Here is a 21,103-nt window from a genome sequence, read left to right as displayed (position 1 = left end):
AGGGGAGTTTGGTAACACAGAAAGTGACACTGAAGAGAAGTAATAGTGTCCTCAGGTCAGTAACATCTAAACTCAAAATTTACTCCTCCACACTGCCTCATGTCAGAAGAGCTCAACGTTCCCAGTGTAGCTAGGGAAAACATCTTAATTACAGGAAACTGCCATAGAAAATTCAAGTCCTACTACAACTTTTGTCATCTAAAATTAGCAGAGCAGTTTCCTTCTGCACAAATTAGCTCAGTCTTCTCTACACCTCGTGGTGAAATACACTCAAATGAGCCAAAGGTACCAAAATCCATCTACTGCCTTGCTCGTCGTCTTCAACTTATATAATTTATTGGAAGAGCAGCATTTAGTCAGACCCTTTTCTTCCTGCAGCAAAATAAAGTTCAGCCGCGCTGCTCTGAATTACAGAGGAATTAACAGCTTTCCATTGTGAAAGCAAGAGACTTGCTGGAAAACTGTATTCAGCACTTTCAACTTCTCATGTTGAAAATAAATTTCAACTTTAACAAAAAAAAGTCTTACGCAAACATTTTCATTAATTTACTTACTCTCATATAGACCCTGTAGCACAGCTGGCAAAAAAAAAAACCAACGTATTACCACAATACACTCTTCAGGAAAAGACTTTTTTCCAGACTCTTTTGGGAAATATAAAATATTTCATTGAATAATTAAATCTTTGAAAGTCCTGAAAAAGCTTTGTATGTATTACAGTTCACCAGCAGCATGACCTAGAAGAGCGATGACAGCTTTGTGAGCAGACAGCTACATGAAAACAGTCCACAATAGTTTTGAATTTAGTGCTGGTGGGGTTTTTTCCCCCATCCTTGAAAAAATGCAGTGTTCTTTGTGAACACACACTTACCTGTTGCAATTCCTCCTGTGCAGGTTTTGGGGACTAAACTATCAGTTCCACTGAAATACTGCTTGACTGCTAACATGGCATGCCATGTGCTCCTGATCTGAGAATAAACAGAGCTAGAATTCCGCAGAGAAGAACTAGAGATGTGCAGTTACCGAAACCAAACAACATTGCCATAAAACAGACATCGCCGAGAAGCCGGCACGCAGCACGCAGTGCCAGTCCCTAAGGAGAAGCATCTTGCATGACACTTGCTTAAGATCCAAGCAGTCCAGATAAAATAAGCAAAATTTCAAGTTCTGTTGGGGACACGGGCTTGACACCAAAGAAAGATCTGGCTTTTATTTCCATTCATTAGGAACAGAGAAAACACTAAAAATTTCATGTTTTCATTTTCATTTGGGACATCAGATTTCAATATTAATTTACCATTTATTCATCTTCAAAGTCCTTTAGCTTATAGACTGCATTCTAAGCATGACTGGGCAAAATAAGAGCTTTAACATCAAATCACTGTCTAATTCAAGGTTCGGAGGAATTGGAAATACAAGCATGCAGTAAAAAAAGTCCCTCACAGTTCTTAAGTCTGATCAGTTAGAAATAATAACAGCCTAAATTTATGCTAGCAAGTAAAACAAACTGAAATCCACACTTCTGATGTGAATGTGGCAACCGTGACAAATTCCAGGGCGGAGGCGTAACGTCGAAGACACACGTTAATCTTACGGAAATTGAGGTCTTAAAGAAACAACCTTGACTGGGGCAACTGGAAAAGAACCCCAGAAAGTAGAGCAAGGTGCAGTTTTTATTTTCTAACTTGACAGCTAGTGAAGTAATTGTCTTTTGGCACATCTGAATTGAGGGAAGCAATTCATTCACCAAGTGAAAAATGGGAATAAGTGTTATCCGAATAGAATTTTAATGCCAGTGAGCAGAAACGTGATGAGAATAACGTACAGACTACGTTTTACTCCCTGCATTAAATTCTTTAAAACATTGTCCAGTGTTTTCTTGCCACTGAAAGCCAAAAAGTGATTCTGCTGGAGATTCACATACTTTCTTGAGAGAAGAAAATCACCACTATCATATTTATACAGTGATTCTAGAGTGATCTATACAGCAGGTTACCAAGAAACAAACACAACCCACTGTATTATAACCCATCAACTAATAATTCTTATTTCAGCACTGCAGAAAAACGGCTACGTGCATATCAAAGTTCTTAAAGCTGTTTCTTACCTTCTGAGGCTGTCCTTCTTCTCTTCTCTGGTCAAACAGCTATCCAGATGTTTGTTTATATATTGCTCTGGAATAGCAACCTCACAAACAGGACAATCCACTGGAAGTCAGGGAGAAGAAAGTTACTAATGTGTATATCACAGCAAAGAGCAAATGTTTTCATCTGAAAAAGTAATAGTTGACTGAAGAAAATGAAAATCCAGAAGTCCAGATTTCTTTTTTTAAAAAGATCTGGCACGTCTATCTGAGAGTCTTCATTTTTAGCTCTCGTTTTCATTCCAGAACATTTATTCCTCTCTCTATGTAATGTCAGAATGGCTCTCATCCTGCTTGCAGCCAGATGGAATGAAATTTCTAACAGAAATCTAGAATAACATACATACTACACAGAAACTAGGGGTTAGTACAAACACAAGCATATTTCCACGCTAATGTTTTTCACTTTTGCAGTATTTCACTCCTAAATAAAGGAAGCTGCTTCATTTTGATAAAGCAGTATAACACAAACTTTATTCATATTAACATAATGTTCTCAATCTGTGGCTCTCAACAGGATTGTCAACGCTGGAGTCAACCCATCCTCACATGAATCCTATGATCCAACTGTGCCTCAAACCCATTTCTCAGTACAGACAACGGGACTCTGTGACTTGGGCTCAGAGGCTCGCAAACACCCTACAGCACGGTCCCACCCAACTCAGGATTCTTCTTGCACCATACTTCCAAGAAGCACCTATAAACATTACCTCTAAAACCAGCCAAAAATCACAGATGTAAAATATTTGTCTTTAGCAATCACATGATGTCAAAACCAAAAGGCTAACTTTAAATGAACAGTATGAGAAAGAGATTCTTTAACTGACATCGTCTGTATTAGGATGAAGGAAGTCAGTTTAGATATAAAAGACAAAACAAAAAACAACCTACGAAAAACACTGTGAAATGTTGTGGGAATTGAGAGTTATCTGGTAACACTGCTTGCAGTTCCTGACTCCCATGACATCATATTCTAGTCAAAGGTTAAAAAAAAACAACACTAAAAAACCACCAAAACAAAAACCCATGATGGGACAGTAACACCACACCAGTTGTGAGCAGTCCAGTTTTGATTCTGAAGTTAACATTTCAATTCCACTAACACATACTCAAGCCACTTCAGCATTGCCTCATTTCAAGTCTTTCATTTATATTGTTTGACCAACTCGCATTTATGGAAATAATTTCAGCGTAAGGCATGCTCGAGGATTTAATAAGGTCATAAAATGGCAAGCAAATAAAAATTTCGGTTGCTCAAGAATAAACGAGCAGTAAAATTTCATATGAGTTTTAAATTACTAACGCAAGCAAGTCTGATACATAAAATTAGGAAATGTCACTTCTGGTTAAGTTGATGCTGTTTTCATATGGCTACTTTTCTGGCTGCATTACATCTTTAAGCAGTATTTACTCAGCTAATGAATAAATATGAAATTCAGAGTTCCAGCTGAATACATTGTTACACAAAAGAACAGATAAATATGAACTAATAAGAATCAGTGTTGTACTCCTACACGGTCTTTTATTTTAATTTAGGCTTTTAATTGGGTCAATAGGATGGCTGCCATCATGGCAAAACTAAGAGGATTCTGTCATTTTATTGTAGTTGATTCCTATAAAGGGGCATTTTTACGCTGCGAAATAAATTAATCTTAACACTGTAGAATTACAGAAGAATAAAGCAGATTACTTTCTTCTGGAGAGTGTAGGAACAGGAATATTAACAAATCTGAAGTCATGACCATTTTGATTGTGGGTGCACCCCTCGAATAACAAACACATTATAAAACACCTTGCTTCCGTTTAGTTACGGACACAAGAGCAGAATGAAAGCTGATGTTGTCTGTCTGGTCATTAAGGGGAAGGAGAAGAGAAAATTACTTCATTTTTTACTGAGCAAGTCTGTTGTGCAACTAGTGTTTTTTAGAGTTGTTACTCAAAGCAAAGGAACCTGTAAGCGTTGAACTCCATTTAATTACTTGGCATCAGCCCAAGCTTCCTCATCGGGCATATCCTTGTGGCAGAGCTATCCCACACAAGCAGCAACCTGAATGAAGCACGTTCTGGTTAAATGGGAAGCGTCTGAACACGCCAACGCAGAGAAACGAACGCCACAGACTGGAGGTTCTCTAATGCACACAGCCAACCACAACCACGGACCTGGGGTAGAGAACAGGGCAAAACCAGAAATTAAGCATCTCACCTTTCTTGACTACTTTTATTACAGATGTAGAAGGGTTTTCATGACTTTTGGTGCACTTGGGACTCTCTCGTGATCCCACTTCACTGTCTTTATCATCAACTTCTGCAGAACTGCTGTAAAGGTTATGGTGTTCCTCAGTTTTGAAAATCTTCTGATCTGTTCCTGCCACGCCGTCTGCGTTCGTCAAGGTGCAAACTTTGTCCTTTCTAAAGAAACTGTCAATCACTGGCACCTCTTCTTTTAGAGCTGGACAAGAAACAGGACTCCTAATGTGGCTTTTGCCAGCTGGACGCCTGCTACAGTCCAATGGAGATGAAACCAGTGGAGTATCCAAGACCAACTGGAACAGCTGTTGTCTAGAAGCATCCAGAAGACAACATGCAGTTAGCTACATTGGACAGTATTAGCTTTTTCTTTGAGAAGAAACCAGAATCAAAACAGATGGAGTTTTCCTCCATTCCTTCCTCCCGCTCCCCCTTGCTCACACACAGCACTCAGGAATTACAGCTAGCCCACACAAACCAGGAGCAGGAACACGCCAGCTGAGCCTCACCACGCTCTACAGAATCTGAGAATTATCTTCCTGATTTTCAAGCAAAATCAATTACAGTTTGCAGACGCACTAAAACGCCTCTCAAAACATCACACAGAACACAATAAAGACCAAAAGGCACCATGAGAGGTGTGAAGTGCAGCTACACTCTCAGATTTTGCAGTTGAAAACATTTCAGCGTTGGGTAACTACTTAGAAAACTTTCAGTCTTTTAAGGTAAAGATTTTTCACGTCTAAGAACAGCTAATGAAGAACTGCCTGTATGTGTAGCTTTTAAAGCCAAGTTCACAGAAGTCATGAGGTAGCCCACAATTCTACCAGTTTAAGATGAGTTCCCAGTGAACAACCACACCAACCAGCTCAGCACACCAAACATGCTGCAGTGGTTACATCCGAGCCAGATTCAGAAGCCTGATTTGGAGTTTTAAGTTTCTTGGATGAACTGGATGCAGTGACCACATCTGCCAGTGGCAACTCACATCTGTCCCAAGACTCTCTGACCTTCTGCAGTGCAAACAAGCGCAATTAAGCGTGGCAGCAAAACTATGTTATTCTGCCTGCTCATGCCTAGATATGGACTGGAAGTTTTTAAGGAGGTTAATTCCCCGCTGACACAGACACAGAGCAGCCTAGCTACTGTTGGCGTAGGATCAGCGCCACGGGGAACTCGCCGCCAGTTAATGGGAACGGGAGCAGCGTGCCCTCACGCTGCCCCGTCCCGCTCCTGCCCACCTTCGCCGTTCACAAGGGATGTGTCCCATCCAGAAGCACTGGGAAGGTCTGACAGCCCATCGCTGCTCAGCGCAGCCATTAGCAGCAGTAATTGGCAGATAAAGCATCTCATTTTATCGCAGGTAAATGCACAGTATTGTTCAACTTAAAGGTAACAAACTGCAGCCTCAGAATCATAGAATAGTTCGGGTTGGAAGGGACCTTAAAGATCATCTAGTTCCAACCCCTCTGCCATGGGCAGAGAAATCCTCTGCTACACCAGGTTGCCCAAAGCCTCATCTAACCTGGCCTTGAACACAGAAGACTTGTCACATCACAGATGGCTGTATTCTACAATCAGGTTCAAACACTAACAAAATAGTTACCTTTTATTTCTAAAACACTTAGGCAGAGTTTAATCCTCAAAAGGATGCAGCTGGGTGTTCTACCAAAGATATACCCTTTTAAAAAAAATTTTTCCCTTTTTTGAACAAGGAATTTATCTTTTGGTTATGCAAAAAAAAAGGCTATTTTTCAGACTCCCCCAGTTTTCCATACAGGCAGCCTACCATTAAAGTAGCTAATCAAAGTCAACACACTATCTTACCGTCTTTTTTTTTTGGCTGTTAAACAACCAGTTTTACACCAAAGCCCAGCATCCTATCTACAGCAAGCTAAATTCTGCGTGGTTCAGATAGCACAAAACAGATCCATAAACGCCAACACATCACAGTTTAGGCATCTTCCCATAAAATAAAGAATGGTAGAGCCCCGAAAGGCAAAAATATCTGAACGTGTAGCCACTTGTCTATATTCATTGTCCTCATCTAGAGAACGTGACTGATCTCCCTCATCTTTCCAGTGCATTTTCTGTTGCTTTTGAGAGCTCCCCTCTCGCCAAGGTAACACATTCTGCTATTTGCAACCTCCAGTTGCGCCTGTTCGCTTTTCCATAACACGTATTCACCAGCTCAAAGGTGCCTCCCCATGCGTTCACACCAGCTGACAACACTCCTAAAATTCAACCTTCACATCTTTTTCAGCTTCAAGACTGATTCATGTATCTTTTCCTCAACATTTCTTTCTCAGGAGATATCACAACAGCACAGCTGATAGTACCTCGAATTCTCCAAAGCAGAGACTTTAACAGCCAGATCCATCCCTCCAGAAGGCTACCGAGCCAAAACTCACATTTGGAGCTGGGCCCGGACCCGATATGGACTGCAAGCCCACGCCAGGGGCAACTGAGCAATTCTAATAAAGGCTGGAGGGAGGAGGGCAGCTGCGTGGCCGGCAGAAGCAGGCAGCAGACACACAGCAAAGTGCAAAGCTCAGCATTTTTGCAATGTGTCTGAACAAAAGGACAGACTTCTGAACTCGAGAGAGCTGCTCTGGAGCTGACAGGACGCACCACCCAAAGAGAAGACCATCTCACACCAAATGCACGTTGTTAACATTTGCAGGAAGGCAGCCAGAATAAGGAAACCTTCTGAACAGAAATGTCAGATTCTGCAATAACTGTTGTCTTGATAAGATACGGTCTGGTATAAAACAGAGAGGGGAACTGGAAAAAAATACAAACTCCAAAATCTATCTTAACAATAATTTGATAATAAAGGTTGCTTTAATTACACCATTGGTCTACAAATAATCACATGGAGTTTTTCCTCATATTGAAGGATAAAGACTTATGAATAGACTTTCCAAAGGGATCTGATTTTGGCACAGACTCAATGGAAAGAACACTAGGACGAGAATATGAAAACCTGTTTGCCAAAACACACATGAAATCTCTGTATGCTCTTTTTTTTGGTGGGAAAATACAGAAAATGCTAGTACTAAATTCAAAACAGGAGAGAAAAGTCCCAGACTGGCTTTTCCCAGAATGTGGTATTTTGGGACCGCTGAGCAGCTCCGCTGGCTGTGGGATGGCATCTAGTGACACCACCCCACTGCCCCCACCAATCCACTGCCCCAGGGATGGAAGAGCGATGCACCACGGAGGGAAGCATGGAGCAGCACGGCACTCCTCGCACAGCCTCGGGATCTCCGACAGCACCTTTATCTACTGCCACTCCCTTCCTTCAACACCAGAGTGAATTACTCAAATTTCTTGTTCTTCACAGAAATTCTGGTAGTAGTTGGAGTGATTTGTACCAGCCTGACTAGGGCAGAAGATTCGTCCCTCATTCGGAGACAGACAGCAGAGCCCAGGGAAAGCCGGCGGTGAATGGGGGAGCCCACCCTCTCCCATCACCAGACCGTCCCGCTCACCTGGAAACTGATGCTACTGGTAAACCTCAGGACAACACAATTTTCAAACACCTCTGCGTTTATGCATGCAGTTTGCAACGCTATCTATTCCACTCTTGAGAACTTAACGCAGACACCATCAGCTCTGAAAGGTTTCGGCAGACACAATTTTACCTTCCTGGCACCAAGCAATAAAGGCGCCAGAGCCAACAAGCCCCCGTTGAAGAGCACGGGAACCCACCAAAGGCTGAAAGATGAATCAACAGCATGTTAGGGAGTCCCAACACTCACTGCTACAGCCACTACCCAGATCCTCCTCCGAGGATCCTCTTTAACCGCTGCCTTGGGTTAGGGCAGGGAGTTACACTTATAGAATCATAGAATGATTAGGGCTGGAAGGGACCTTCAAAGGTCATCTAGTCCAACCCCCCTGCAAGGAACAGGGATATCTCCAACTAGATCAGGTTGCTCAGGGCCTCGTCCAACCTTTCAGTTTAACTAAAAATGGACAGTCATTAACGCGCTGTACACAGCACGCTCTCTCTGCCAGATATGATTTAAAAACAGTATAAACATCTCACTTTTTTTTTCTTCAGATCTGCAAGACCCATAAAAAAAATTTCAATGTTCTCCTCCATCGAGATCCTGGTTCCCATTTTATGGTCCATTTAATTCTCCCTCGCCAAAGCAGCTACGAAGCAGAGAAAGCAGGTGGGAAGCTAGTACTTCCACATAAATAAATTCCAGGGAAGTGATGGGGTTGTGAATCTTCCCAGGAACAGCTCACACAGGACAGTCCTAACTGTACTAAAGGATAATTTCTCTCCTTGAAATTCCTTCTGCACTCCTCCTGGCAGTTTAATCAGTGTATTAGAACTGACAGTACCTGCTCTCTCAAGCACTCACAGCAGATGTGTTTACTCCTCTGACTGTCAAGTAATCCTGATTAGGAAACCAAGATATAAACTTGTAAGTAAAAACGTATTTTTCTTCTCTAAGTATGAAAAAAAAAAAAGCAGAGATCATTTTCAGCGAGGACTAGTTTTGTACTTATGCAACTGTAATTCTCATTTCTATTGCTAAATTTTCTAACTAGGTGATGCAGAAACTGACAATTTTTATTAAAGTAATCTCTTTATTAGAGGACAGCGAAATAAATTTCAAAACAACCTCAAAACTTTGCACTTATTCTTTTCGAAGAGACTAGCCTCATTGCAACTGATAAAGACACTGCCCATGAAGGGCAGATGGCACTAGCAGCACTCCCTGCCTCGCTCTCCTGCCCTGGCCAGGGTGATGCTTCTGCCCACGAGCGTGGCACAGGCAGCTGGCAGTGGGCTGACCAAAGGCTGCTCTCACCCCACAGGAGCCCACGGGTGTCACTGATGGAGGCAACGCACTCCCGTGCCTCCTTCACCGCTCAGATCTTCCTGTGCACCTGAACACACGCGCGGGGCAACACGAATTCAGACCCAGTAAAGCCTGTTTGAAACTGCTCCTCAACCCTTTCCCACAGAATATAACGTTAATGGGCCATGACGAACACCACAACATCTTCACTGCTACTGGGAAACGTCAGAGTGGACGCCTCCGACGGGGAGGAAGCAGGACTCCCAGGACAACACTCGCTGAGCACAAATGATCACAAAGGTGCTAATTCTGCAAACACTTGGGCACGAGCGAAACGCTGAGCAGCAGCACACACAGGACCAGCACTCAGGTCTGTCTGGAACGATTTCCATTCCGTGCACACACTGACCTTGGGGCTCAGCTTTTACTTTACTCAGTATTACCAACATTAGCATTTGCTTTCCCTACAGGCCTGATTTAAGAAATGTGTTTGCGTTTTGTGAAATACTGAAAAGATTTAAGGCCCGATTTCGATAAACGCTAAACCTCTTGAGGCTCAAAGTCAAGTCAGGATGGACTCGGAAGAGCTTAGCACGCTTCAAAAATCAACCCCTGGACTTTGGATTGTTTTGGGGAGGGCCAAAAGGAAACAAAGCAGATAGGAAAGGAAGGGAGGAGACAGAAGATCCGTCCTGTACCAGCACGGCTAGGGCAGAAAGCAGCAGTGCTCTTACGCTTTAACGATGCTCGTGTCACACAACACTGCCCAGGCAAGACGTGCTCCCCTCAAACTCAGGGCCACCTGCAGGGCAATCGCAGTCCCAGGCAGAGGCAGGCACGAACGCGGGGCACCCAGCAGCTGAAGTGACACAGGATTTACTCGCTGTCTATGTTCTTCTTACGAGTCTTACTACAGCAATTATCTTGGAAAGCCGTGTGTTGTTGGGTCATCCTTACCGAGATGCAGACAGAAGCCTGCACTGGTTCTCCCCCACCCCACCCCGCACCCGCTGCGGAACAGGACACTAGAGTTTTTGTCTTACTGATTTAACTTTATGTTAAGAAATCGATTGAACTCCAAGTCACAAAAGGAAAGATTATTAAACTGTTCTGACTGGTAAGATTTATATTGATCCGTTAAAACAGTCCAAAAAAATGAATGTTTAAGATTCATTATCATAATGGATCCAAGTCAGCACTACTTGTTCCCTTCAAAATCAGATGTTACCAAAAAAAAAAATTATATAGTAACCCATTTATCACTAGGAAACACCAAAGACAGAGTTCAAGCTAAAATAATGGAACTGTAGAATTTCAATTCTTCAAATAAAAATCAGTTCAATCTAATAGTGGTCATACAGAAGATTAGATCTTCATCACAGAGAAACTCTCTCAAGAACCAAAGCCATAAACTGAACTATGCTTCCTATCACTTACAAAACCAAGAATCTCATTGACTTCAAGCTCCAAGTTCATTTCGGAGAAAAAGATGACAGGGTATTTGTCTCCCATAGATACAGGAAGTCACAGAGCTGCTTCTAACCAAAAGACAATAGAGACATAGTACAATAAATCTCATATCTACAGCGGAAAGCATTCACCAAGTTATGCTTATTCTGTTGTTTACGTCTTTCAAAGGGATGAGGAGATAAAAAAAGGAATTAAAAATGAACAGAAAAGTAGATAAGAAATCCAGGTGAAAGCACAATACTCCATTACTTTTCTTATCCAGGAAAACACACATTTGTAGGTCCCTTAATATCTAAATTTTTCCCATCCAATGACTTCACAAAGAGAATTCTCTTGCAAGTCAACCATTACCACTGGACAAAATCTTTCTGTTCAGAATTTCCCCTGCACACAGAGGAAGGATCTTAGATTAAAATCTTTATTACCATTATTTTCCTCGCAGAATCCTGACACATCTGCTTGACTTCCTACGTGATGGAAGAGACTGTAACTTACATGGCAGCTAACCAGAAGCAAACCAAAACAAGTTTATACAATCCCATCACCTGAGTGGACAGCAACTTTCTGCCAGAAAACTGTAGGATTTTCCAAAAGCATAAACATTTGTCTTTGACAACACTTCTGTCACACCACCGTTTTTTCGCTCGGTGGTCACGCTGCTCCTCTACCAGGACTCCTGCCTGGTCACACACGGTCAGCCACATCTGCCTTTCCAGCTGCCAAACCAGTGGTTGTGTTAATAAAATCGCAGTGTACCTTGCAGAATTAAAGCTCTTTACTAGTTCATCTAATGTCCGGTTATTTTTCAGGTCAGATTCCGAGACTGCCTATTAAAAAAAGAAAGAAAGAAAAAAGGAAAAAAAAATAAACATGCAAATGCAGTGAAAACAACAAGTACCCAGAAAACGTGCAAGTGATCAATAATTTGTTTCTTGGATCTATGCCTCAACGTCCCCCCTCCCAAATGGCTCTGTGAATGAAGGTGCATAAAGTGCAAACGTCTTTTCCTGAGAAATACAGCAAACAAAAATAGCTGCCTGAGAACTGCAAGTCTGGGAAATGACAGGTGATAGATAAAAACTGAAGCATAAAGCTCACAAAATCCAGTGTACCCGGTCTCCGACAATGTATTACTGTAGCCCAGTTCTAATTATTTTGAAAACCAAAACAAGGATCCCATGAATGCGATAAGCACCTTAAGCATGAAAATTGATGGAGGGGAATGTTAATCTTTTGAGTGATTCCGGAATGAAAATATGAATTATGAGGTGGCTTTGGGCACTCAATACATTCTTTTCAAACAATTTCTGACTTTTATCTCTCTGGCTGGCTGTCTCTGCTCTTCTTTTTTACAAAGCTTTTATTAGTCTTGCTCATATCAATACCTGTTATTTTTAAGGAGGCGGTAGTAAAACGTACTCCCCAGAAAGGTACATCAAGTAGTCTGCACTTGTGTGAGTGTTTAAAAACCAGCAAAGCTACAAATCGATCTGTTTGCCAGTCTTGAAAAGTCTGGTCTCGTTCACGCTTTAGAAACACAGAAGAAAATTACTTCCATTTTGCCAATATTCCTGCAGCGCCATCCATTGTCTTTAGGCAGCCTGCCATTTCCAGGAGTTCAATAAAGCCCCGCTGGCGTAAGATGAACGGTTAGATTAAGGTCTAGAATAACTTGTGTTCTGTGTTCTTTAATCAAAAAAGGCCTTCAAGACAGACCATAATAACCACCCACCTGCAGAGCAGGCAAACCCACCTCTGGCGCTTCCCACGTTTAACCCAGTTCGGGCAGATGCCGCCTCTCCCCAGTGCGTCCCAGGGTCCCTCGTCCCCAGAACGGCCGCCCCGCAGAGTCAGTGAGCTGTAGGTCTACGTGCTCTGCAGACGCTTCTACAGAGCCCTTGAAAGATGAAGTGAGGCCATTCCACCACGGGAAAGGCGCGTGCTTAAATTTCAGCACCCGTGTTTTAAGTGATGCTGTATTTTAACAACGCCAAACGTTTTGCGACAGGTTGTATCGCAGCTGCGAGCCAAAACCCGGGTCTGATGCTCCAGCTACTTCTGCCTACGCTGACAGAAGAGCAGCTCTGAGAGAGGGGAATTCTAGTTGTAGGAGCACCACGTTTTCCAAAAGGAAAGGTGGTAATATATGACCAGAATTAATCATTTAGCATAGTCCAAAGGGAAAAGATCCTGAGATTCACAAAAAAAAAACCAAAAACACACAAGTCGAGGAAAAGAAAAACACTTACCACACAGCATGTTGGACACTGAGTTTTGTAGGACAAAAACTTGCGTATACAAAGGGAACAATCTGCAAAAGGAAATACGTGATTTTTAAAAAGGCATTCTTCCAAATGCAGTTCAACATCTTTACTAGTATATTTTCTTTTGATACAATATACGCAAATCACTCCACGATACACCAATATTGAAAACACACCATTTTCCCACAGAATTAAGATTACCATTGTAGCAAAAAAAAAATTCAGTATTTTATGTGTCTTTCAACATTTAATCTCAGTTCCTCTATCCAAAGCAGATGTTTACTTTTGTTTCTTTAACACAAGACAATAAAACCTTAGTCTGCTGCCACCGAAAAAGCAGCGTGTTTGCACTGCTCGCTCCCCCACCACTGCTTTTTTACGACGTGACTCACGTTGGATCGCTTTCATCTTCCTGCATAGACCCAGACAAACTCTCTATCCTCTTTTTCCCAGGTGTTTCTCCCCCTTTCCAATACAGTAATGATCTGTTGTTGAGGGAAAAGGCTAAAAAGGATGGGAAACAACACTGGAATGCTGAGAGCTTAAATGTTTCCCAGGAAAAGCAAGTGGTGTCCTCATCACAGGATGCTTCAAGAGACTCTTTGGTGAAATATGGCATAAGCTTCACTTTGTCACAGTAAATTCCTGAAGTTATTCTACTTTCTCTCCTTATCTATGAGCTTTCATAACCACCCTCCAGCAACAGACGTTCACTTACCAGATCATTACAAGTCAGAGCCTCAGCACATAACACCCTTATCAGCAACAGTGACCCAAGCAGATATAGCTCAAAGACCCTCTGGGAAGGAGTCCGAAAAGCAGCAGAAGCATCAATGCACTAATTCAACACTTAAAACTGCAAACCCATCTAAATACCATATAATGTAATTTTTGAGTAAGATGTAATATTTGGGGGGGGGAGGAATCCATAAAAAAAAAAGAAATAAACTATAACTGGATGAATATGAATCAACTTATAGATCCAGCCTGCCAGCATCTGACAACCAGTCACCTCCAGTAAGCAATGGGACCGACCCATGTTTGCAGCCGTATGCCAACATGCAGAAGAGCATCCCAAAGTATGGATTTAAGCTGGCAACCATCGCTGGATGCTTAATGACAATGACAGAGTGAAAATAGACAAGTCACTGCCAGCAATTAACAATCCCTGGTGCATTTCAGCTGAAAGTGACAAGGTTGTGAGAAGAAAGTGAAATAAAATAAGCCAGGCATGAGAAAAGCCAGTAACGCCACAAGTTACACACCACACATAGGTGTTCTTTCAAGCGAGCAAACAATTCTGAAGCCTGCTTAGCTGGAAGCATAGTAGTGACTTCAACACAGATTTTAAAAAAAGGAAAATCCTGGACTGTTGCTCACCAGCCTGGGCTGCAGCTCCAAGGATGCCATTGCATCTTCCACAGCCAGGAGGAAATGGCCCACCTTTTGTAGGCAGGGTCTGTATCTTAGTTAATTAGTTCATTAGTTTCAATTCCTGCCAGCTGGGTAATAACAGGATACCATACTGGACAACAAAAGAGAGCTCCCTCCAACAGCTGTAGCCACTTCTATAGAGTAAGTGAAGCAGACCCAGGTTGCCCTGCCCACCTTACAAGCCACGCTGGCCCCAGGCCAGGGCTGCACTGGCACTGAGCTCTGCTTAGGATAACGGCTCCAACTGCGGCACACCGCTGGTTCCCCAGGGCTGGTGGATGCTCCCAGCGCCAGCTCCATCTCTTGCTGGAGCGCAGCGCCCTGACGGCGGAGGCAGCAGAATACAGAGCTGAGATACCCTCAGCCACCATCCCCTGGCTGGTTCCAGGAGAGCAGTACGTTTTAACAACCCTGTGCCAGCGATCATGCCCACCAGGCAGCATGAAGCAGACCCGGCAGTGATAGCATCTTACACCACCTCAGCTTGGACAGACTGTCCTCTTGGGCTGAAAGCGTAAGGAATCTCAGGGCCACAATTCATCCGCCCCTGGTGAAATGTCTGCGTTATGGATGATGTCCATCTTCAGATGTTTTCATTATGTGAAAGAAATACAAACGGCACAGCTATTCTGTCACTAAAGATACAACCCAAAGCACTCTGGAAGTTAAACAACTGCTGTCAAGAGAGGCACTGAATGCTCTCAGTCACCCACCAACAAGCAGAGGAGGAACTTTAAGTGGTTACAGGTGCAAACAGATTATAGAGATGTCTAGAAGCCCTGTAATGGATCTTTAAGAGAAACAGAAAAAATTTTGAAGCAAAGGTATTTCATTTCCATCTCCTCACAAATAGTTACTCATTAATGGTAGAGGGCTTTTTCCTCCAATCTCAGTGGACTGAAGAGATTACACAGGGACAAACGAGTAGAAAATACTTCAGGAAGCCTCTTATTGTAGAAAACTCAGGCTTGCTGCAATTTGCAGGGGGAAATTCAATGTGTAATCTGTGAAAAAAAGAAGGGAGACAGATTCTTTTCTGAAGTTAAGGGCCTGTGAACCCAGCCGTGTCGCAGGCAGGCTGCAACACCAGCTACTGCAGAGCATTTCCAGTGCCCCCACCACCAATGCGCTGTTTTCAATGGTGACAGTTTTGCCAAGCTAAACAAAACCTCATTGCCAAACTACGATGTCCTCCTTCAGGTAAGGAACAGGAACTGCTACAGTTTCTGAGCAAAACAATTATAAGCATTTATTGCAAGGTAAGAAAAGGCAACGTACTCTCCCCTAACCTGACCTTCAGCAAACCACATCGCTACCGCCTTCCAGCAGGTACCAGCCCGAGGCAGACAGAGCAGCACAGGAAATTTTAGCTCATAACACCTCATGTTCTCTGCCGTGCAGCTTCGTATTTCGTTCCACCCTCAAGGTGTTACAAAAGATACTTAAATGAAGAGCTGTGGGAACAGGCAGCGTTTAAGTGCATTAGCCCAGACAACATGTTTGTGTTCTCAGAAGGCTGCAACTGTAACTGCACGAGGAAAGGCTGCTGGCTGCTTCAGAGCTTTCACCCAAAAGAGCTCCTCAGAGGCACACGTCCTTGCTGGCTGTTGCTCACCAGCCTGGGCTGCAGCTCCAAGGATGTTGTTACATCTTCCACAGCCAGGAGGAAATAGCTTGCCTTTTGTAGGCAGGGTCTGTACCTTAGTTAATTATATTCAATTCAAGCCAGCTGGGTAATAATAATTGGATGCCATAATTCCCCTTTTTTGTTTTAGAGTTTTTCAAAGGTTTTTTCAAGAAGGCTTTACGGTGAGCAGAGACCCAGTCCATTCATTCCAACTCCAGCACGCTTCCCTCCCATGAATATCACGTCAGGGCTTGCGGCTTTACCTTCTTTACCGAAGAACTCTCGCTCCAGCTCTGGCTCCAGCTCTTTTGGCTCTCGGCTCGGGCTCTGGCTCCAGTGAGGGAGTCGGGGTCCTCAGGGTCTCTCAGATGTATCACGTTGGGGTCACCAGTTGTTGCTCACCAGCCCGGGCTGCGGCTCCAAGGATGTCGTTACATCTTCCACAGCCAGGAGGAAATGGCCCACCTTTTGTAGGCAGGGTCTATACCTTAGTTAATTATATTCAATTCAAGCCAGCTGGGTAATAATAATTGGATGCCATAGCTGGCTACGCCATGAGTAGAAGAGCTACACGCTTTCTAAAGGAAATAAAGGATGGGCAATCTCTGCTCTACATGCCAGCAAATATTAAATGGTAAAGTGATCACTTGCCTCAAACTCTAGAGAAAACTCTGTTTTGAGGATATTTTTCAATAGTTTCCTGGCACTCAGCTCAGGCGCAAGAGGATTATGCCAGCCCACAGGGCCCACGAGGTCATTCTCCAAGCCTGTGTTTCCGGGCAAAGATGTACGAAGACCAAAGGATTCACTCAAAATTTCTTTGAGTGCACGTTCTTCAGCCCTACCTGTCTGTCAACTGAACGACAAGCCAGGCTTAAATGGAGTCACAGCATCAAGACACACTCCCATCACAGCCACCTGGAACGTACGGCGAGGTGCACTCACGTGAAAAACATTAATTCTAAATTCCACAAAGTCACAGGATAGAGGCAAGCATGACCTCACCGCCCCTTTGTTGACTTGCCACAAACGCCCCACTTACCTTGGCTCCTACTGGAGCAACTTTTTATGAAAACTGCCGTTTCAGCGCAATTTTTACTAAAACTCAGGTAAATTTCAACTGCAACCACCAAGTCAAGAGCGATGCATTAACTGACCATCCATGGGAAGGAAGCCCAGCTTCCCAAGGAAAAGGCAGTCCCCGTTGCGCGTTGTCCTCCGTGACCTCGGCACTCACGGAGCCGGTGCAGGATGCAGGACGGGACGCGTCCCGCAGGATGGAGCCGCGGACACCGGAGAAGAAGCGGTCGCGCTCCCCCCCCCAACCCCGCGCCGTACTCACAGTTGTGCGAACACTGCGGGATGATCACGGCGATGCTGAAGTAGTCGAAGCATATCCCGCACCGCAGCAAGTCATCCACGGCCTGCAACGGAGAAGCCGCGGGCATCGTAACCCGCCCGCACCGCGCAGGGCGGAGCGGGGCGGACGGGGAGCGTCCAGCGGGGCGGCGGAGCCGCCCCGCAGGACGCTCCCCGTCCGCCCCGCTCCCCATCCACCCGCTGTCCCGCCACACGCACCTTCAGCGGGGACAGGCTCGCCGGCCAGGGCGGCTCGAGCACCGGCAGGGCCATGGCGGGGCGGCCCGACCCCCCCGTCCCGGCCGGCGGCGGGTCCGAATCCCCCGCGCGCCGCGACAGGGCCGCGCTTCCGGCGGCGCTGAGGCTGCCGGGAGCTGTAGTCCGCCCCGCCGGGCGCCGCGGCCCGCTGTGTGCCGGTGGTGCTGCTTGTCGGCGTGCTCCGCGTGCTGTGCCCGCTGTGCCCGGCTGTGCCCACTGTGCCTGGCTGTGCTCACTGTGCCCAGCTGTGCCCACTGTGCCCCACTGTGCCCGGCTGTGCCCGGCTATGCCTACTATGCCCAGCTGTGCCCACTGTGCCCACTGTGCCTGGCTGTGCCCAGCAGTTCCCCACTGTGCCCAGCTGTTCCCTGCTGTGCCTGACTGTGCCCAGCTGTGTCCCACTGTGCCCACTGTGCCCGGCTGTGTCCCACTGTGCCCCACTATGCCCAGCTGTGTCCACTGTGCCCAGCTGTGCCCACTGTGCCTGGCTGTGCTCAGCAGTTCCCCACTGTGCCCAGCTGTTCCCCGCAGTGCCTGGCTGTGCCCACTGTGCCTGGCTGTGCCCAGCAGTTCCCCACTGTGCCCAGCTGTTCCCCGCAGTGCCTGGCTGTGTCCCACTGTGCCTGGCTGTGTCCCACTGTGTCCAGCTGTGCCCAGCAGTTCTCCACTGTGCCCAGCTGTTCCCCACTGTGCCTGGCTATGCCCAGCTGTGTCCCACTGTGTCCAGCTGTGCCCAGCTGTGTCCCACTGTGCCCAGCTGTTCCCCGCTGTGCCTGGCTATGCCCAGCTGTGTCCCACTGTGTCCAGCTGTGCCCAGCTGTGTCCCACTGTGCCCCGCTGTGCCGAGCGTGCACCCGGGGAGCCGTGTCTGCCCACACCCCGGGCATGGCAGGAACTCAGTGCGGAGCCTCCGAGCTTTTCAAAGCCCCGAACTTGTGATGCCACGGCTGGAATACATTCCATTTTCATTTTCTAGCGATGTCTGATTAAACACGTGCTTGGGAAATTTTAAAATCCTGTGGATGAGTGTTAAGTGATGTAATTTTTCAGCACCAAATGTGTCACCTACAGGCATTTTCCGTACCTTGCTCTCCCCTTTTCACTGCACACGTGGAAGTTGCCTCAGGATACAGATGTCCCCAAAGGAGCTGAAATAGTGACACTGATTTCGGGGCATTCGCCGTGTTCGTTGAACTCCCGCGGACGCCGTACGGGTGCGGTACGGTTCTCGGCCACGGTGCTAAGTGCTTTGCTCGGGTGACAGATGAGATGTGTCACGGAGGGATCCCATAAGCTGGATGGGAGAGCTTTTCCACTCGTATCTTCCAGGAGATGTTAATTTAGAAAACATCTGAGACATTCTGTCAGTGAGATCTGGAAAAACAGTCCCCTGCCTGACGTCCCTTGTGCCACTAACCTGCTCCACCAACTCACGGCCCGTCCTGTTGCCTGTTACGTTTCTCCATGCAGGTGTACGTCAGCCCTTTGCTATGGGAACGACCTTCTGCACAGGGCTGTGCTGGGTTGCCATGGAAATGGGCATCACCACCACCACCGCCGCCCTGGGCATGGCCAGATCTGACTCTTTGAATTCCACAGAGGGGACATCACAAAGCCCACGCTAAAAAGACATGGCCTTATGGCTGAAAAACAGAACGATGGCAGGTAGCGATGGCCGTGGCTGAGCACTGCTGCTGCGGTTTCAAAAGGCTGAATATTGCCTGGGCGCTTGGGGGGACTCAGCACATTGCCCCAGTCACGTAGGATGAAATTGCCCAACAAATCGCCCTGTCTTGGTGCAATTCCCGTCGCGGAAGCCGGCCGTTTTCCGAGGTGTGCACCGTGGCTACGCCGCCGCCGCCGCTCGTGCAGGCCCCACGGCACGTGGTGCTCGCTGGAGGGGAACGATGCCATCCCCTTGCAGATGCTCCACTGCGGTGCTCTGACACACTTCTCTCCACGCTGCACACTGTTACAAATTTTCCTGTGGATTAAATTAGTTGTAGTAGAGGGTTTTACACACACAACATATATTTAACTATTTTATGTATCAGCCCACATAACAATAACGTCTCACTTTGCTTCCCTCCTTTCGCAGGTTTGTTTTAAGCACTTTACTTTTGCAGCTGCTGGTGACTCAGACGTGCTGTTATCTGAAAACCATGTGCACACATGCCTGATTTTCCTATGAGTTTTTCTAGCAGTGTGATTTCTCACTCCTGATTTGTGCTAGCCTGATTTTTGAATCAGATAAAATAAAGTCAAGCTTCATCAACTGGCACTCAATAATTCTCATATATATATATATATAAAGGGTACTCCATGACCCACATGATGAAGAAGGTCAGAGAAATGATCATAATGGTGTCCACTGGCCTTACAAATCTCTGAATTTATATATTTGAATGGATTTGATTACTGTCTGACACTTGCAAAGCTGCTAGAATTTACAGAATAATTTCATTGCCATTTAAGTGCCCATTCTTTTCACCTAAGGGATCCATTTCTTCTGCTTTCCCTGCAAGCTGGGAAAAATTAATGTATCAATCTCTTGCGGTTCTTTCTCCATCTTCTCTTCCCTCGCACACTCTGCAGATCCCGTTCCAGGTTCACAGACTTTCTTACATGAGCTTATTGGTTGGTAATTAACTCGTCCTCCCCAGGAGCAGACACAACGGCTTCGTTACGACAGCAACATGTTTATTTTGCTCTTTGAACAGCTGAATAGCAAAGGACAAGGAGTCTATAGCCACGTGCCATCCACACAGGCTGCTGCTGAATAAAAAGCAACTTCAACTATTTCCATGCTGAAAGCACCATACCAAAAAAACTAGAAAACCTGTGTTTTCATGTGAATCCTGCATGACTCAGAGACCATCCACCTTCTTGGGCAGCATGGCCAAATTACGCCCTGAGCCTGCAGCAAGGGGGTGAGCGCGGGGCTGGGGTCACTGCCTCACGGGTGGCATTCTGCAGAGCCACCCTGCAGTGCCTCTGGTCGGTGGTGGCTCTGTGCCGGGGGATCTGGAGAGGTGGGGGGGCAAGGCTGGAGCTGGGGGCCATCGCCCCCGGGGGCTCTCCCCACGGAGGGGCAGTCGTTGTTCAGAAACCAGCAAAACTCTCCCGCCTGCTCGGCTGGAGCCTGCTTGAACATGACGGGTCCCAGGGAGCAGATTCACACCAAGGACTCCTGCAGAGCAAGGACAGTTATCCTCCTCCGTAGGAATGCTTCCCGCTGTTTTAGTAGCACTTTGGACTCTGGTATAGCAGTACTAAACTGGTTAATTTTGCTGAAATACCAACTGTTATTACGCATAGAACACCAAAACAGAGAACATATACCCTCCTCCCAACCCCCTGAAATGTTCATTTAAATTAAAATACCAGTAGGTACCAACCTCCATTTCTGTAAGCTTATTGCCTTGTTCTCTTAGCAGAGAGAAACGTATGGAAAAGCTTAGTAGGAGGTGGAGTAACC

The 21,103-nt window shown here is 45.6% G+C and overlaps 1 protein-coding gene across 1 annotated transcript in view; it reads right to left on the bottom strand.

Annotated features, from left to right (window-relative positions):
* The window catches only part of RAD18 (RAD18 E3 ubiquitin protein ligase), a 49,627-nt gene extending 31,987 nt beyond the window's left edge, over window positions 1–17,640 (bottom strand). Inside the window, exons 1-6 of the mRNA XM_086619023.1 lie at window positions 17,587–17,640; window positions 17,351–17,432; window positions 12,933–12,994; window positions 11,440–11,510; window positions 4,347–4,702; window positions 2,108–2,207 (exon numbers count right to left, since the gene is read on the bottom strand). Coding sequence (XP_086475149.1) covers window positions 2,108–2,207; window positions 4,347–4,702; window positions 11,440–11,510; window positions 12,933–12,994; window positions 17,351–17,432; window positions 17,587–17,640 — 725 coding nt within the window. The remainder of the gene's footprint in view (window positions 1–2,107; window positions 2,208–4,346; window positions 4,703–11,439; window positions 11,511–12,932; window positions 12,995–17,350; window positions 17,433–17,586) is intronic.
* Window positions 17,641–21,103: the final 3,463 nt, after the last annotated feature.

This window comes from Tauraco erythrolophus, chromosome 12, assembly GCF_009769465.1.
Source record: "Tauraco erythrolophus isolate bTauEry1 chromosome 12, bTauEry1.pri, whole genome shotgun sequence".
In the NCBI taxonomy this organism is placed as follows: Eukaryota; Metazoa; Chordata; class Aves; order Musophagiformes; family Musophagidae; genus Tauraco; species Tauraco erythrolophus.
Note: the sequence above shows the minus strand (reverse complement) of the source record. Positions and strands in the feature narration are given on the sequence as shown.